General features: G+C 39.7%; 1 protein-coding gene across 3 annotated transcripts in view; it reads left to right on the top strand.

Moving 5' to 3' along the window:
- The window catches only part of BTRC (beta-transducin repeat containing E3 ubiquitin protein ligase), a 115,664-nt gene that overhangs the window by 33,391 nt on the left and 63,179 nt on the right, over positions 1–19,094 (top strand). For all 3 annotated transcript variants that reach the window (XM_066554403.1, XM_066554402.1, XM_066554400.1), the window contains one exon: positions 15,085–15,162. In XM_066554403.1, the coding sequence (XP_066410500.1) occupies positions 15,085–15,162 (78 nt within the window). The remainder of the gene's footprint in view (positions 1–15,084; positions 15,163–19,094) is intronic.

Below are 19,094 nucleotides of genomic sequence, written 5' to 3'. Positions count from 1 at the left end.
GGCCATGGCGCGGACTGTGCTGCGCTCCCCCGGCCGCGCCCGGAACTGCAGCCCCGGGGCTCGCCGGGCGCCGGGCTTTGGCACTTAAATAACGTTGCAGCGACCCTTCCGTGCTGCCCCAAAGCCTACATCTTTGTCCCTTTCTGTGGAGAAAAGAGGCTCTGAGGGTATCCCGCTCCAAGCCCCTCGCACCAGTCACAGGTGGTGCAGTGCGTTCAGATCCAGCCTAGTCCCTGTAAATCTTCCCATTATCGCTTTGGATTTGGTGACTGGGAGGACTTCGGAGGGAGCCAGTGGCACAAGATCAAGTTGTACCTATTTGTGCACAACTGGAAAAAAGATAACACCAATGATTTTAATTTAAAAATACAAATACAGAATTTTACGACAAATTTGGAGAAGTAATGAAATACTTTCTTACCTGCATCTAAATTTAAGCAATGTTACAATTCAGTCGCTCTTAGGAAATAAGCAGATAGTTCTGAATAATTCTGTATAAGGAGAAGAAAATGAAATATTTCTTCTCTGAAATAAGGTGAACACATGCAAAATTTCAGAGAATCAACCCAAACACTCTCAGTAGAAATGCACTTGCTAAATCATAAAATTCATAGCTTGAAGAAGTATTTTGCTACACTATGTCAGATAGATTTCATCTTATTTCCTCTGCTTTCTGTTGGCTCTTACTTACATAGTATGTAAAAATACTAAGATATTCTCTTTCCTTTATTCTTTCCTCTACAGATAACCAGATGACTTACTTTTCCATAAAATCTCAGCTATTTTCACTCATTTTTTTCTGTGTTTGGTAGGTCATTCTCATAAACATAAATCATATCAGAGACAAGATGGTATTTGTTTTGCTTTAATGGTTTCTTATGTTTTGTTAGATTTGAAATAAAAATAATTTGCTAGAATACTCTGCAAACTAAGTAAAATTAAACTCTCCTTGTGAAAATACGTAACCAATATTCTGTGATATGCATGATTCTTTTTTGTGATGTTTGTATACTTGTCCTGTGTCTGGTGATGTCAAACAGGGGCATCTAATTACCACTAAGAACTGGCAAAATTGCTACTAAAGTTATTTAACAACCAGCTGCCCCCCGAAATAAAATACAGGTTTTTTGTTAAATAGATGAAACATGTTTTTGTTGCTTTTTGAGGAGAATTCCCAAAGAAGTTTATACTTTGCAAGTTCTGTTTTTCAGATTTTATTTATGTTTATAGTTGTTTCTCTCTAGCATTTTACTTATATATTTCCTTATCTAAATATATGTGTATGTGTGTGTATAAGTATAAAAAAAATCAGGTTGTCAGTCTTCTTGGGTCCCTTTCTAAGTAATCAGGTTGCTTCTAGTAGCCATTGTGAATGAAATAGCCAAGTAACTCATTGATCGTACCCAAATATTTATTTAGTGCTCATGTCTAGTTCTTAAATGGTTACCAATATAATTTGGTACCATTGTAGAATTTTCTAAATTGTGTCTGTGTATAGCAAGATCAACCATCGCTTTTTGCCTACCTTCTACAAAAAATCCCTGTGATTTATTCCCTCAAAATACAACCATATATCCAGCGAACAAAGGAAGCAACTCTTCATTCAGCCAATAAAGCTGCATACACTTCTACTCTTTCTTTCTTGCTCTTCTATCACATCTTCAGAGTAATAAACTGTGCAGCAACCCTTTGATGTAGGTAATAACATTTGACCTTGCCACACAGTACATTCTCTTGTGCAAATGAAGACAGACTTAACACGTTGATGTTGTGGTGGTTGTTCATTAAAAAAATCCAAACACACACACACAAAATTAGTGTGTAGGATAACACACTTATATCCAGTGCCTTCTTTTGATAAGTCAGACGTGAAGATGGTCGTGGTAAGATTGTCACCTTTAAAATAATGTGAGAGTGAATTTGGTGCTGCCTTAAGAGGCTGTAAATGGGAAAGAATCTATTCCATCCAGTGTATAGAGTGCTTTTAAAATCAATCTATTTCTAGAAACTAAATTGTCCTGGGACCAGCTCTTGATATAAAAATTCATAGAAACCTGTTTTTCCGAGTGTGGTAACTTCTTGCCATAGTGCTGTAGTGTTAGAATTCACATTGGCCAGGTTGTTCTGTAAATTAAACAGTGACAGCTTCCCTCAGGGGAACAGCCAATGTATTTATGATGATGTGCTGATTACACAAAATACACTGCAAGCAGAAAACAGCTGCAGAGAACAAACCTCTTAAAAGAATACAATTACAAATAGCACCCTCAGTATTTCTAGTGGTGAGAGCAAAATGCAGCATGCTAATGTAGGCTTCTAGTTTGCTTCCAAAGAGGAAAAGAGATCTACAAAGAGGAGGCTGAAGTATGGTTGGATGCACACACAATGCCAATGTGGAGCAGCACATAATCCCCTCCTGAAGGTGAAGGGCAAGAACACACCTCAGGCCTGCTTTTTAGCTGTCCTTGTTGCTGAAAATTCCTGTGACTGCAACTCCAGCAACATTGGCTGGTGAGGTGTTGGGGCTCTTTGGCTTGTCAGTGTTTTGACTGCTGTGGTTCATACCCTGTGTCCTGGTTAAGAGCTGAGATGTGATTAGATGACTAATTTGTGCTACCAGTATGACCATTATGAAGCAGATCGTGGGAGATACTATAGGGAAAAAAAAATGACCCTGGTTTAAAGCTGAGCTTTCTTTTGCTGCTAATTATTGCTTTGAGGGAACTTTTGGAAATAAATTCCAGTTGTTGTTTGCAGTAGCCTGCAAGTGTTTTGTTTTTAAAAGGTTCCTGTTTTGTATGTGTGGGGCAAGGTCTTGTACGGTCCAGTTTAGGATAAGATGAAACTTGAAACATAATATTACTGAAAGATAATGGAGGTGGGACTGTGATTATAAACTCAGGACACAAATAGACACATAAAAAGAAAAAGGTCTTCAGTTGGAAACAAAAAATGAGAAGGAACTGGAATTGCTTTGTGTAGTGCATCTGTATGCAAGAGAGTTGTGATAAGGACCGCTGTGGTGGGATTTTCTGTGAGGGCTTTTTGAAAATAAGAAATACATGGCAGTGGCAGCTCCCACAACTGCTAATATCTCACTTTGGAGGGATGCAAAAGCAAAAAAACTCCACAACTCCACAGGACATTATTTTTTTGTCTGAGTTGATCTGTCACACTTAAATCATTAAAATATAATGTTCTACTTTTGGCTATGCCATGTATGTATGTGGGAGAGTGAAAATACGAAGAATGCCCTCTCCATCTACTTTTTCAGAGTCACTGGTAGATAAGAATGATGCCTTTTAAAAGTCTGGAATTACTGGTATTTGCTATCTTTATTATGTTCTGGGACTGTATCAATAAAACATATTTCAGGCAAAAAAAATTACCTTTTTAAAATTAAGAAATGGGGTCCTTTCAACATACAGATGATTTTAGAGCAGATGAGCTAAAAGCATTGGTACTCTAATTTGGAAGGACTTAATTCACTAGATTTGAAGTAGTATCAGGTTTTCCCGCTATGGATTGCTGGCTTATACTAATAGACTGTTATTCATCTGTCTGTATTTTCTTTAAATCGTTTTTGAGCCTGTGTGTGTTGTCCTGCTCTGCTTACATGTATCCCATGTGGCAAGAGGGAGTTTTGTATAATCACCCTGCTTTAATCAATAGAATAATTGATAAACCAGATAAGATTTAAACTGATTACCTCCCCGAGTAGAACTCCCCAAGGGCCTTGGACTCTCTTAATTTTGACATGTATGTTGTGTACCCCGTGGATGAAGTGCAGTTTGAATTATCTGTTTTTATTTGCTTAATGATGGGGAGGGTGTTAAAGTCAAATGTTTAATTAACCCAGCAATGGGCTGCGCTGTCACTTACACACACATCCAGCTGATTGAGATATCTCACCGAGAATACTGAATAGGAATGATAATGTGGCACTGAGACGGAAGATTGCTTTTTCAATCCATTTGCTGGGTCACTGCTTTGAATGTCTTACTGGATGAAAGGCATTCAGCCTGGAAAAAAAATTCAGCATTTAAGTACATTTTGTTTTCCTGGCCCCTTTCCACCAAGAAGTTAAATAAAACAGATATGCTGTAGGTTTAATAAGCCATTCATGTTGTAGTAAAAAAGCTGCAACTACTGGATCTCGAATAGGTGGTGGTCTAGAGCTGTGTCATTTCCTATAGGAACAAAATGTTTGCCAGCCCCAAGGTATCTGAAGGTGAGAACCTATGTACATCTTTATCTTTCCTTCTTCGATTGCTTGGCTACTCACCCTATTTGATGGTCTCCAAAGCATGTCCAACTCTTTTTTCTTACCCAGTGCAATGAAATTTAAAATAATACTTTATAACTCCTAGTTAAAGAAAATGGTGTTGTAGAGTTGGAATTATTTTACAGTGGTAGAACCTAGTAGTGAGTTGTTAAATTTAAATATTGCAGGAGGGGCTGTTGTGTTGCCAAGTTAAATTTGCTCTAGCCAAGTCAGGAGAACCCAAGGGTTTGTTTCTTGGGTGGCAGCTGTTCAAAGGCTGCAGTGCTTGCTAGCCAAACATTATAATGTGCAGTGCCTAATCTGTAACTTTCAATTCTTTTATTAGAAGATTATAATTTTTTTTGCTTAATTGATTGAGCAATCACACTTTTTTTTCATATCTGCAGTGAGGTTTTTCAACAGCATTGTATGGAGGTAAACACACCCTGTATTGGAAGCTAACTAAATTTGCCTCATAGTCCAGTGGTGTGATTGATGCTTCTTGTGATAAATGTAGCTCTGGAAGCTTGAAAAAGCACCGAAGCCTGACTGTATGGACTAATTACTACTGTGAGGCACATTGGGGAGGTGGAGCTGTGTCATCCACACTGCTCCATGGTGACTCCATAGGTACTTTGAACGTGTTCCAGATTGAGAACCAAGTAGCTTTGGCTGCAGGGTCACCTGGCTCACAGTGCCTAAGACAAAGATCTGGGTGCCTCCACATTCGGTGGTGTGGACAGTGTGCTGTGAATTCCCATCAGTCTGACACTGCAGTGACGTCTCTGAATCCCCATTTCTTAACAAGTGAGCTGCTTTAGGGGAGGAATTGTGCCTAAAAAGTTAACAAGTTTTGTTCCCCTGTGCTGCCATTTTTACTTTGGATAACTTGTGCTTCAGGTTTTTGTTTTGTATCTCATTTTCCCCCTTCCTGCAATAAAAATAAAGAAGGAAAAAACAACAAGTAAAGCATAAAACAGTACTGTGAGATGAGGATTGTGTGGTTGATTTAGGTGTTTGGGAGTGAGAATACCACAGGCTCTGAGGGAGGGATGTGATGACAAGTGCAGGTATTTTGTCCATTTGACAGGAAAGCTCAGAATGAGAGGCTTTGGAAAGGGAAAATTATAATAATAAGTGTAGGTGGTGACCAGGAATGAGAGGGGAGGGGGTTTTATAGTCAGGCCAGTGAGATGGCATTAGTTCTTCGAGAGAAATAGCTTTAAAAGTTAGAAAATAGTGCTTGAAGAAGGATGATTCCTGTATAACTTAGATCAAAGTTACAAGGTGCTTATGTAGCTTGAGTTGCAAGATATCAATATAACCTGATATATCTATATAACCTGATAGCAATATAACCTAAATCATGACTTTTTATATATCTATATAACCTGATACCTATATAATCTGAATCATAGCTTTTTATACCCATATAATCTGAATTATAACTTTTACCTATATAACCTGATATAAATAACTTTTTATACAATGTAATGGCTAGTATATGGTTAACTAGTTGCTTAATGCTGAATAGACAAAAAAGAAGAAAAAACCTTGCCAGGTGGATAGCTTTAGAGACAGATAAGTGTAGTACTAATGAAAAATTGGCAAGTACAAAGCCAGTTAGCCACAAAACAAAGAATTTAGGCTGGTTGAGACCAGACAGACCAAGGAACGTTGTAACCGCGCTTGTTCCAAAGACAAAGTTGAAAAGTTCAGATGTGAAGAAGACCATGGAAGCCTTCATCAAAGGCTCCCGAACTGCCTGAGTCGGGTGGCGCAAGCGCAGTGCAGCAGAACTGTCTGATAACCATGAGCTCATACAATGTAAATCAGTTCTGGCACCTGTGTGATGATGTTGGAGTGACACAGTGACATGAAGCAGTACTCATTGTGTAAGTGTAGCACAGCATTGGACAGAGGTGGGTGAATTAGGTGAGATATCCCCCTCACCATCAGCACTGCAATAAACAAATACCTGCTCTATAGACATCAGTCTATGGGGGTTTATTTCCAGCCTGTCTTTTGGGCATCAAGGACATGAAATCTGCAGCAAAACTAGACACTTCTACAACTGGTTTCTAAGAGCACTTGCAGCTCCTATGCAGATGAAGCTGTAATAAATATTGTACAAAGAAAGTTAAGCTGTGTCTAGAGGATTTTAATGAATAAAAAGTTTTTTAAAACTCTCCCTGGATCCAGTGGCTCTTGCTAACTGCGGTTAGTACAAGAAGTATGCTTTTGGCATGTATTTTGAATTTTGGCTTATATTCTAAGCCTGTAAAAGCTGACTTTGTGCTGTCCCCCCCATCCTACATGTAGGGGAAAGAAATCAAGAAAACATCTTATTCCAGCATACAAAATCACTGATAAAAGCCTACAATTCATGAGCATGGGAGGGAAGAATGCTGTGAACTGTGAATAAGAGTGTATAATTTCAAACTTTAGTACTTTTACACTCTGGGATGAGTGTTGAAAATGAATTTTTGTGGAAGGAATGTAGCAAAATGAAAGCAACAAAGAAGAGAGAGCCATGCCCGGATTGATTCAGTTCTTTTCTAAAAGGCTTCTGTTGCATGCAAAATCCTTCTTCCTGAAGTATGTGTGGCACAATTCAGCAGTCTGGCAGAAAAATTTAACCCCAGCTGAAACTGTTATAAAGGAATTTAACATGAATTTAAAAGATGGGAGAAATTACTAATGTTGCCCTGAAGAATAGAAAGGGAAGAATATTGTTTTGTTCAATGTGAGGAGCAGATGTATAAGGGTAAATTAGTAGGAAGAAGCAAACTAAAGCATAGAGATAATGATATTCAGAACAAGTCCTGACACCAGTCTTACATAAGTGATCTGGTTGAATATTTGAAAGTATATACATATTATGTGTGTTGTAAGGTTAATTGGATGTTTTCTACCATGCTTTTTTGGGAATGTGTGCTTTCTGTTCCTTAAAAAGATGTAGATGGCTTTGAACTACATAAAATTTTGGAGTACAAGATGTACACTATAAAATAATGCATAGAAAGTGCTACCTATAAAAACATGTGCATACCTGTGAAGGTGCTGATCAATTTGTGCTATTTAGGAAAGAAAATTCCAAAACAGACCTGGCTGTGAAGAAATGCAAATAATAAAATTCAACTAGAGGTCCTTGAGGCTTCTTAAGCTCTAACCTTGTAATGAGGAATGGGGAAGTCAAACTGCCTAATGCAGATGTCTGTGAGTTACAAAAATAACCAGATGTCCTGATTAGCAGAAGCAAATGTTCTTCCCTTAATCCACGTGAAATTATATTCAAAGGCTCTCCGGATGTAATGTGTGTGTAAATAAGGGACCAACAAACATTGGAATAGAAAGAGCCATTGGCCAACTAGCTTGCAAAGCTTGAAAGATTGAATATTAAAAACAAATTTGCCACTGCTGACTCTCTTAAATTCACAGAATAGAACTGTTAAGCAGGGCTGCTTCCTGGGAAACATGGAAAGCCTGTTCTCATTAGCTATTCTCTCTCTCTCTCTCTCTCTCTCTCTCTCTCTTTCTCTCTCTCTCTCTGTTGAAAAATATGGGTGAAATGAAACCAGCTTTTTAAAATTCCCCTAAATGACTTGTTCCTAGCATCTGTATTTTGGAGGGAGGTGGTGGTGGTGATGATTTTTTTGTTAGCTACAACTAGATTTTTGCTGTTCAAAATGCATCTGTTCATCAGATCATTGATATTTGTGCTGGGTTCTGGTGTTTTAATGTTAAACTGAATTTACTGTTCTAGTAATGCGGACTTCCCACACCATTAAATTACCCTTTATAGCCAACAAGTAATTACTAAGTTAAAGAACATCATAAGAAGCTTTTCTGTATGTTATGAAATTCTGTTATCAAGTCTCGTTACTTGGAAAATTTATACTTTTCCAATTATTAATATGAATGAAAAATTAGGAAAACCATGAGGATCCATTCTACAGATGTGAAAAGCAGAATCTTGCCCTGGTTGTTGAAACTTTTGTTATCATCATCAGTGTTAACATGGAGGCAGACCAAATTGGGACTTGTGTGAACATGAATGTATGTGTCTGGTCAGAGGTATAGTGTTGTACTTCCCATTTTCACTGCTGTGAGAGATTCAGTTTTAAGAATTTACGTTTTAGTAGGTACCTGAGCTGCTTGGGCATGAATTTCAACTTGTAAATGTTCCAGGTGGGGGGTGAAGTCTTCACCCCCATCACAGGGCATTTATAAATGTATTGGAGGATAAAAAAGCACCATGCTTCTATGCAGCTAACAAGCTAATAGATATAAGAAACAGAATAGACATGTGCATGCCAGTCTGTAAAGCAGACACTGAACTGGAAGGCCTTTTAGTTTATTCCTTTTCTTTTTCTGTTATCAGTCAGTGCAAGGCAAGCTGCAGATTCTCTGCCCTCCCATCATTCTAATACTCAGCCAAAACCCCTTGCAAAAGTACCATTTAACTTTAAACTTGTAAGAGCTGGGAAACTTGTCTGTGCCTTCATTCCAGGCTGAAGTCACCCCCTTGTGCCTACACGTTGCAATTTATGGTGTTCTCTAAAAGGATCTAATCTCGGTGAATGTTCAGAGCAGCAAATGCCGAGGAGGAATAGGGTCTGATACTTATCTCTGCATTTTCATTGCTGTGGATCTCCCTGTGTGTTATAGCTGTCATTTTTGTTTTATCTACTGAACAGCAGAGAATTGCCTTCAAACTTGTAGCTTTCATACTTGTTCTTCTCAAAGAGCATTACCAATCCTAAGGACTGGTTTTATATATTGTAGTGACCAGCCAAATAAGTGTGAATTGGGATGTTTTGGACCTCATGATAGGAGAAAAAGGAGAAGCTATCCTTACATGTTTTTAGTATATCTTAGACACTTTTTTTTTTTAACAGTAATACTGCTTCAGGCTGACACTGGCTATGCCAGGATTCATCCTAGCACTGTTTGAAATGGCTGAGATATTTATAAACTGACAGACAGCATTTATAAAATGAGGATGCTGACAGTCCCTTAACGATAACAATGGACTTGGACTCATCTATCACTTACAGAGGTTATTGGAAAGGGAACATAAGGCTTCTATGTGCCTCTGGTCTTAGACTGGCACTTATTTCCACACATAGCTCTCTCTTTTCAGTCCTCTCTGGCTGACATTGGCATTAGGCAATTACAGCTAATTTCTCCATACCTTTACCTGATGATGCTTTGTCCTGTTTTCTGCAAGACAACTAACTTTGCAACATCTTGGAGCAACACCCTCATTCTCCCAAATTCCCTCCTTCTAAACAAGAGGAACATCCTGACTTCTGGCAGGCTCCTGGCTTGAATTGGGAGAGAAGAACAGTGTGCCCTGATTGACAGACTTAACCCGGGGCTGGGCAGGGGTTAAACAGGCCTTCTGCCTCCTTTTACTTTCATACAGCACCAGTCTGCATACAGAATGCTGATGTACCTCTTTATTCAGTGGCTCCCTCTTGACTGAGAGAGTACCCTTCTGTCCTTGGTGAGGAGGACCAAGTGCAGCACAGGGACACTTCCAGGAACATGAAAAAGGATGTAACTTATTTTCAATTTCTGATAAAATGCTGTGTTCATTCAATGCACTTAGGAGCTTGAGGGTCAGGTCATATCAACAGTTTGCACTGGAAAAGGAAAAATGCACTATTTCACTGGTGTGTGCTAAAGCATCTATTTTAATGTGGCAGCAGAAATACTGAGACAGCTATGTCTGGCATCCAGTTTGCCCTTGCAACATTTACTCTACTCTGTTTGCACACTGTGTTCCCACTGTATTATTTGCTTAGAGACCTAAAATACCCAAGTAGATTTCCTACATGCAGTTGGATCTGCTGATATCACTAAAAGCACACTCTGCACACCCAGGCTTCTGTTCGAACTGATGTATACGCACGCAATGGCTGGAGCGAGACTTGATTGGCTTGAGGGGGTCTATTTATCAGGGAACTCGATTAAAATACAGACTGCACATGACATCAAATTTGTAATCATTTTTCCACAGCAAGCAAGCAAGCATTTTTTGTATTGGATGCAGGTGTTTAAAGCAATAGTGTGTTTTAAGGGCCAGTGCAGCACAAATTCTGGCCTTTGGGATAAAGACAAGTGTTTTGCCTGCATAAACAATATATTATTTTTTTCCCCTCCCCGAGGTCCACACACACCTAGTTTCCCTCAAGCTCATCATCTCTGTCAGGTTAATCAATAGGCACCGTATGGCAGAGGGTCAGTAATCAGTGTCATCGTGCCTTTAAATCGTGTTGAAAATTTGCTTAAAGCCTGGGCCAATTAACATCGAGATGATGAATGGATGGGTAGATGGGAAGAGCCTGGCGCTCAGGGGCTTTGTGAGAAGGAGATGCTCAGCTGTTGAGCAGCAGACACCAGCGAATAAAATCAGCCATTCATGTGAGCTCAGTCCACCCACTCTTAATGATAATGTCAATCTAGCAAAATATATACACATTGGAGTTGTCATGAGTTCATAAATCAAAGGAGTTTGTCAAAGGCATTCAGATTAACGAGGCAGCAGCAATAACAAGTCAAATTTGCATAGAGAATTGCCCGAATCTCAGTAAATTATGATCCTGTTTTTCATTTGATTATTTGCTAATGTCTCAAGAGGGAGAATGATTATATTAGCATGCAAAATCTACTCCAGAAGTAGAAATCCGAGGTATAGCAGACCAGCACACGATGACAATTAATCAGTTTCTGCATACTAGCATAAACACGCAAGGCCCAGAAATGAACTCCTTTTTTATTATTATTTCTCCTTGCTACTGATCCAAATGGTTCAGCTTGACAGAGACTTTATATTGCTTTAACAGTGTTCTGAATTGTGCCTGCAGGCAAGACATAGTTATGCAGCTATAACCAACCTATCCATCTGCCAACCAGATTGGAATTCTCCTATCCAAGGCTTCCATTAACCCCCACTGACAGCTCCAAACAGGATTAAGAATTTGAAAGCATAAAAAATAGTTGTGCTCTTCACATAGACACGCTTCTCCCCCACCCCCACCTCCATACACTTGGAAAAAAGGCTGTGTCTGTACTCTTTTATAATTAGTGCAGGGCAGAACAGCATCAAAGAAAGCCTCCCCCAGCTGGCAGGGGTTTGATTTCCACCACGAGTGAGGCGGTACTAAAGGTAGCTCTGCCCAATTGGTAGTCCCTGGGAGTGCATTTCTCCATGTATTATATCTCATTCCCAGCAGTGTTTTGCTGGGCTGTGTACACAAAATACTGCATGTCATCTCCTGTCAAATGCTTCAGTCTGGGGATTTTGTATGCATTGTAGCATGTTGTGTTTAGTGATGGAGGAGGCTTCATGGGGAGAGTTAAATAGTAATAATTTTCTAGTGGTCTTTAAGACAACCTGCCATGGAGTTATATTCTGTTAATTACAGGCTGAAGTTTTAAATGCAAATCAGATTTAAAAGGATCTCGTTACAGCCAGTAGCCATTTTAGGAAAAATGAGCTATGGAAGGCAGAGCCCCTTTGCAGGAATCTTCTGTTAGAGACAAATTTTCAAGGTTACAAGAACTATGAGCTTGGGTTTCCTGACTTCTCTTCTCAGTACTTCCCCTGTCCTTATGTGACCTTGGGAAAAAAAAATAAATAAATTATTTTACCTGTCTGTGGAAAGAGGGTGTGCTTTGGAGACTTCAGGATCTAATCTTGCCTATATTTGTTCAAAAGAAGAGACCCTTGCATGCAAGCACAAATGCTTTTAGCTAGTTCAGCTTTAGTCAAGAATGCTTGCCTGTGGGAAGTAAAAATTTTCCCTGGTGGAAGGGAGTTTGTATGGTTTTCCATGTGCACTAGTTTTCTTTGCTTCTTTCTCCCTTGCAAATTCCATCGTTCCCCTGCTATGTAGGAAGTACAGTTGCTGCAGATCTTTAATATTCCCAGTGAGTACACCCAACTTACCGTCTGGATACCAAATGCTTCTTTCCAGGTCTGTGCCCGGGACGTGCATTTCAGTAACCACGAGAGGGTGCTCAGAGCGGTTCCTCCCTTTGTCTGCCTCTCCTGTGGCCGAAAGCATTGCTGGAGTCCTGCTGAGACAAACCTTATTCTGACCTCGCACATGTTTATCCCTCCTCCCACCTTGTTCAGCAAGGAGAAATATATAGATGTACCGTTTCAGTCGATTACGTTATGCTCTTCCCTTGGCCATGGCTAAGTGTTACCCTGTCAAGTGAAATTCACTTCCATGCAGCTACAGTTAGTCCTGAAATATGCAGGGTCCTGTAGCTGCACCTGGATTGATAGGTTTCCTTTTCCTGAGAAATGAGCGGGAGTTATAAACATCTGTGCTGTTTCTTAAGTGTAATGCTTTCCAGTCATTCTGTCTTCACCAAGCGTAACTTACTTGCCGACAAAAGTGCATGAGCAGCGCTCCTCTTTAATAGTCTGCTATCGGAGCTGCTGTGTTGGTGCTGTAGAATGGTGAGACGCCAAGCTGTGAACCACCATATGCACTTGGCAGTCTTTGTCTGGTCTTTGTTCAGCCAACCTCTTAGCCTTGCCACCTATAAAGATAATGAATGCAAAATGGTCCTCTGCTTGCTCTTAAAATTAGATGCTCAGCTTAAAGAAAAAGTAGATAACTTGATGCTTTGCAGTAACTAGAAATTTCAAAATAAGGGCTAACAGTTCACTAGCAGTTCCTGCTTTTTGATGTTTCTGTGAGGGAGGATCCTTAGTGGCTTTGAAAGGCGAGATTTCACTGTCAAAGAGAGATTATTTGGGAAGGGGAATTGTTCTGACACTTACTGTAGGGAAGGGGATGGGTGTTGAAAATGAATCCAGAAGTACTAAACAACCCCTTTACCCTACAGCCACAACAAAATGCATTTCCTTTAGTAACTCACCTCAGGTTCTTATAGGTTTCACTCTTGATCTTTTTTTTTTTTCCCAAAGCACAAAAATGAAAATTCTAACTTGAATGAACCACTTATTAAACTAAATTTCTTGAGCAGAAAAGAGCAGCTTTAATGTCTGTCCTTCCTTTTTGTATATATGCGATTCTAGCTTGTATGTTTTTATGATCACAGTTCATTCAAAGCAGGATTTAATGTAATAACTTGGTCCTGACTGTGACCTCATACAAAAACTTTTAAAAGCTGCCCTCTTACAGTGATTTATCAGGCCTGTTTTGGATTGATTGCCATTATAAAACCCTGGTTACAGCATTCCAAATGTCATGGTGTCTTATAGGTTCTATATCTTAAAGAATTCAAAATCACTAGTTGGTCTGCAAGCCTTGATTTACTCCTGACCAGTTTATGACATCCCAAGTGTGGTTTTACTGTTGTGGTTCCTCTCCTTCCACCCGTTGTCTGCCATTTCTCAGCAGCTTCTGTCTCTGCCCTGTGTCCTGGCTGTCCCTTTGGTCCCGTTGCTCACGCAGCGCTGCAGTGGGCACACGCTCCGTGCTGCTCTCGGCTTCCCGCAACCACTGCCGTGCTGCTGCTGGCCCTGCGCTGCCACTGCTCTCCCAGCCTGCTCCTCCTCTGCCAACACGTGCCACTTGTGTCTCCTGAGGTGCTGGGCTGGAAGCTGTCTCTGTGAGAAGCCAGGAAGAGCCATGCTCAGCAAAGGACAGGTTATTTGGGAGACAGAAGCAGAATGCAAACTACTACTGTAATAGACGCGGTCCTGAGCTTGTCTGCAAGTACCCTTTTCCTGGCAGAGCTCTCCCTAGGCAGTTTTTCTGCATCTCTTTAAAACCTGTTTAGTTGTTCACTACTGAATGTGTGGGAATGTGGCCTAAGGCTATGAATACTGTGGTGATCAAACTTATTTTAGATGTGTGTGTGGGATTCCCCCAAAGCTGGCTGTCATTTCTCCACGAGTGCAGTGGCTGAACCTGTGCAAAGGAAAGCTGTCTTCCAGAGTAGCTGACTTTGGCAGTGAGGTCAGGATTCTCCCCACTGTATCCAGCAGTTTTTAACCAAACATTTGCAAGACTATTCATGTCCTGATACAACTATAGTTTGTCTTTAAACCAAGCAATATTTGGTTTTAATCATGACAGTAGCATGACAAAAGTTTCCTGGTTGTATTTTTAACTCATGCTGGAAAAGCCCTTACATTTCTTGTCTACATCCTTTTGTCTGACTCATCTTTTTTTTTGAAGGTGGCAGCTTACATTTTGGAGAATCAGTCTTTCTAGAAATGGCACATCTATGTGGAGTCAGGCAGCAGGAGAGAAAAACACAGCTGTATTATCATACACTACCTACACAATATTTGGGGGTGTTTTTGGAAGGATTCCCTGACAACCTCTTTTACAAGAATTTAGCTCCACCATAATTTCTCTACTATTTTAGGCAGTCAGGCAGTCAGTGCAATTAGTAATTGTTAGGCAGATTAAAAACATAGAGGCACAGAGGACAGCAGTTGCACCCATTAACAACCTTTGTTTTCAACAGGTTCCACTCTTTTAAATGGTTATTCTGGGGCGTTCAGGAGCACCAGTGTTGCCATGCTGATTCAACCACCATTGCAGCTTTTGGAGGTGGCTGTTCTTGGTAGTTTCAGAAAAAATCCCTAAAGCACGAGCTTCTTCAATAGATACCTGCACAGTATTGCATTGATGTGTTGAGGAGGAGAAATTCTTTCTCTGCCATAACAAGCTGTTTGGCATAAAAGTACAAGTTAGCCTCCAGTATGTGTATATGTAAAATGCTACAGCCTGTGTAGGAAAAATATTCTGTTTCTTTTCTCCTCACAGGGTAATATTAGGGATAAGAACTGAATTAAAGCTTACTTTCTTTCACAGAATTCCTCTGAGAGAGAAGACTGTAATAATGATGAGCCCCCTAGGAAGATCATTCCTGAGAAGAATTCACTTAGACAGGTATGTGATCAGTCTCTTTAAAAATGTGATAAAACTTTCTAGCTATTTGAATCCTTAAATGCTTCTGGAAGCTCAAGTCTGGCTTGTGCTCATGGAAATCTTTTATTTTCTTCTTTGAAGTCTGAGCAAGTCACATTGTACCCAGGATAATCAGACACAGAGATTTAGCTTTCAGGGGAGTTTGATGACTCTGAAGAAATCTATGCTTCAGTATGTTCAGTCAACTGTGACTTTAGTTTTACCTTTCTCCAGTTGGTATTCATCAAGACCTCTTCAGCCTTTTCTTCTGTAATTGTTTCTGTCTTGTTTGTAGTATATTTTGCTTTGCCTCAGATCAAGACTCTCAAAATGTTGTACAACAATTAAACTTTTTTATTGCCCTTGAAGGTGAATTTTCTTGGAGATGATATCCAATTTAATAACCTGAAAAGTGACCTGGTCTTGTTTCTTTTACATTCATATAAATTACTAATGGGTAAAAAGGAGAAAGGATGGTTTACTAAAACAATATTTCTTTGTCCTTTATATATAGTAAAGCAAATTCCTTACCAATTCAAAATAATTCCTTTTTTTAATCCCTGTGGCCAACAAAGGGAGGCTGAAATGTGCTTTCTGGGAAATTTAAGTTCAGTTTAGTGATTTCTGATCCATTTTCACTTTGGTCTTTCTCCCCACTGCAACCTTCAGGCAGCAGAAGCAAAATTATGTCCATGCCTTAGCTGCCTGAGGTTGCTGCCTGGTGTATCACAGTGAAACCATTGGTGAATGTGACTTAAGTGAATACCCCAGGCTATACATTGCAAGAGCTGAGGAGTTGTTGCATTTCCTTCTGCATCTCAGCCACAGGAGCAGCAGCCTCAGGCAGAGGAATAAGATGGCACAATCCTGCCCCACATCAGCCATTTCCAGAAGTGGGTCATAGTAAAGTAAGACGTATCTTTTTGATACAGTGCACTAGTGCTTAGAGCTGTTTGGTTTGTGTGGTTGGTTTGAGGGGTTTTTTGTATTTTGATAGGAGTGTTTGATTTTGTGGGAGGAGGTGTCATGTGAAGGACTACATACATGTGACTAAGACAGGTCCATCTAACAGATGTAGTGCATATAAGTATTTTAGACATGAGGCAATATGCTGACATAATGGCTGAGGTCCCATTTATGGCTGAGAAGGATTACCTTGCAGAATTGATTAAATATGTTAGCTGAAACAAACTGTTTCTGGCATTCAACAACAAGCAAGAGCTGGAGGAAGAGGGCAAACCTACTAAGTCTCTACTGTGTATCCCCAGGAGAGGAAACAAGGTCCCCAGCATGCCAGAAAATGGGGGGGTTTATCTTAGAGTAATATTATCCATGGCAAGCCATCAGGTTCAGCAAGAAGAGGTATATGATTCTTCTTCAAAACAAGATTCATAGTAAGAGATGTTAATTAAAAAGGATCATGAATTACTTATTTTGTGTGTCTTCTCATCACACAGAGTCCTTCCTCGTAATTATTGACTGAGGAAACAGATATTTGCAAACTGTATTATACAGATGAGGAAGGTACAATTTCTTGAACTGGGTTTCCATTTTGTTATATCTCAATCTGCAGAGGTATTCTTCGTGTCACAGGAAAGCTGTCTTTTCCCTCAGGCCCACAATTCATCATAATCAAGTAGATACCAGGAATACAACTGAAAAACCACTTGTAGTGTCCCAAGATTTCATATTGGAAAAAATTCAATAGGCATTGTTTATGTTGAAGATGGTTAGCTGTTTTGCGCAGTATTGTAGAGACTTCGTGTCAATCTCCATCTTTGTGCCCAGTCCTTACAGTGAAAGATGCAGGACAAAATCCTTGGGTCTTCTATTGCCATTGTGTTGAGAACAGTCTTTGTAAATAAATTCAAGATGTAGTCTTAGTCTTAAAGCAAGTGCCCTCTTGTCTAGATCATAGGAGGTGTTTGGCAATGATTTTTTGCCTGTTATGGAGGGAATTCTGGTTCTTTACATGGACAGAAATAAAGCTGTCTGAGCATTTTGAAAGCTCAGATTGTTCCTCCTCTCCATTAGCAAGGGACAGGAGCAGTGGGAGTTTTCTGGGGCTCTCATTCCAGAAGTCAGACACATTTAGCCACATGCCTAAATACTCACAATCAATGAGTAATGCTTACTGGAAAGATCTGGATCTCCTATAGGAAGGGATGCAGAGTGACTGCTATGTCTTACATATATCCACGCTTTGTAGAACCAACAAAATGTGACCTGCAAATGCTGTCAAAGCAATAATACACAAAAAATGCCTTCCATTTTACTGAAAAGATGCTAACTTGGTAAATATTATGTGAACAGTTTCGTATTTTTTTTGTTCCTCCTGTGAGGAGGAGGAATATTTCATAATATAATAATAATAATATAATAATAATTCATTATATAATAATTCATAATAATATAATAATAATAATCAATAATATTTCATTATTGGGGAACATGGACCTACATGCACAGAGAAGTCGAGTGTATGGGGATAGAAGAGGAGTCTGTTTATTTAAATGATCTTTCCAGTGGATGTATCCTCATATTTAGTACTTTTTGATTAGTCTTAGAAAATTAATGAGATGCATCAGACCACTTCAGTGTAAGTACTATATCTTGACATGTCCAGCTGCTAACAAGTTTAAGTAAAGGTGGGCTTCCTTTTCTTGCCTTGTTTGCAGTGCTGTTATGCAGCCTTAGCCAGAACATTTTCTCAGGTGGGTTTGTGGATCAGACATACCAGAAGGTGGAGGTGTTAAGTGTAATGCTTACTTACACATCTGAAGTTGTGTGCAGGAGCTGAAGACACCCATTGCTCACTGCTGTGGAACTCTTAGTAAGAGAAATATCATTTTGCTGTTGATTAAAATGGTTTATGGAGGTGGGTGTCTTCAGAAGTCTCAACAAGTGGGGCAGTGTCCTTGAATTGCTGGAAGTGGAAGGCACGGGCACCATTGGGTGCATGTGAGGGCAGCGAGGGAGAAAAGACATGGAGATTAGCACTGGGAAACTGAAGAAGGCAATGAACTTGACACTGTTTGCTGGAACAGTGAAAAGATCTAAGCTATGACAGACTTTGGAATATGGATGCAGACGTTCCGTTTTTGTTGAGTGCTTGATCTGACAAAATTAAATTTTGAAAGGATAAACTGAAAATCATAGTATGAAAACAGACCAGAAAAAAACAATGACAAGTGGCAAAAGTTTTTGGCAACTTTATTTAAGCTAACAAACGAATTTTCACACTGCAAAGTTATAAATTAATTTTAATAGGCTGATCCAGATGGTCCATTTGGAAAATGGATAGCTTGATCTGTTGAAAATTAAACTAAATTTATCTCTCTCATACTTCAAACTGAAGTAAGCGTGAGAAGAGTGCCCATTAAGTCCAGCTCATACAGATGGACCGGCAGGTCACACATGGGACTAATCTGATTCATTTTAAAAATAAATGCATGAGTTATTGAATCAGGTTCCTGTTTCAAGCCCTGCATGTGAGCGTGTGTGTGTGCTGCCCTTTCAAAGGGACTCGCAAATGCTTCAGTGCATTTTTAACCTGTGTGTTTCCATTTTAATTCAACTTCCTTGCCAAAAAACATAATTAGTTTTCAGTGCCTATCATTTAGTGTTAGACCCAAACACTAGATTGATTAGGTCAGCCATTTGTTATTTTAAGGGCTATGTCTCCATCCTTCATTTATGAAGAACATGAGCTCAATAGTCTTGGGGAGAGAGCCGGCCTTTAGAAACAGGGAAGAGGAAGCTCTCTGGGGGCCCCTCTAGCCTTTTAGCTTCTGGGTGTTTTTAACAGAGCCATGAATGCAGATTTGTAAATTTATTGCAGTGCCATCTGGTTTTTTTGCAGGAACCGTATTATTGTTGGCTCATATCTGTCTATTGTGGTGGTCACTCCCCAG

This window comes from Molothrus aeneus, chromosome 8 (genome assembly GCF_037042795.1).
Source record: "Molothrus aeneus isolate 106 chromosome 8, BPBGC_Maene_1.0, whole genome shotgun sequence".
Classification (NCBI taxonomy): Eukaryota; Metazoa; Chordata; class Aves; order Passeriformes; family Icteridae; genus Molothrus; species Molothrus aeneus.
The sequence above is the reverse complement of the archived record's forward strand: the minus strand, read 5'-3'. Positions and strand labels throughout refer to the sequence as shown.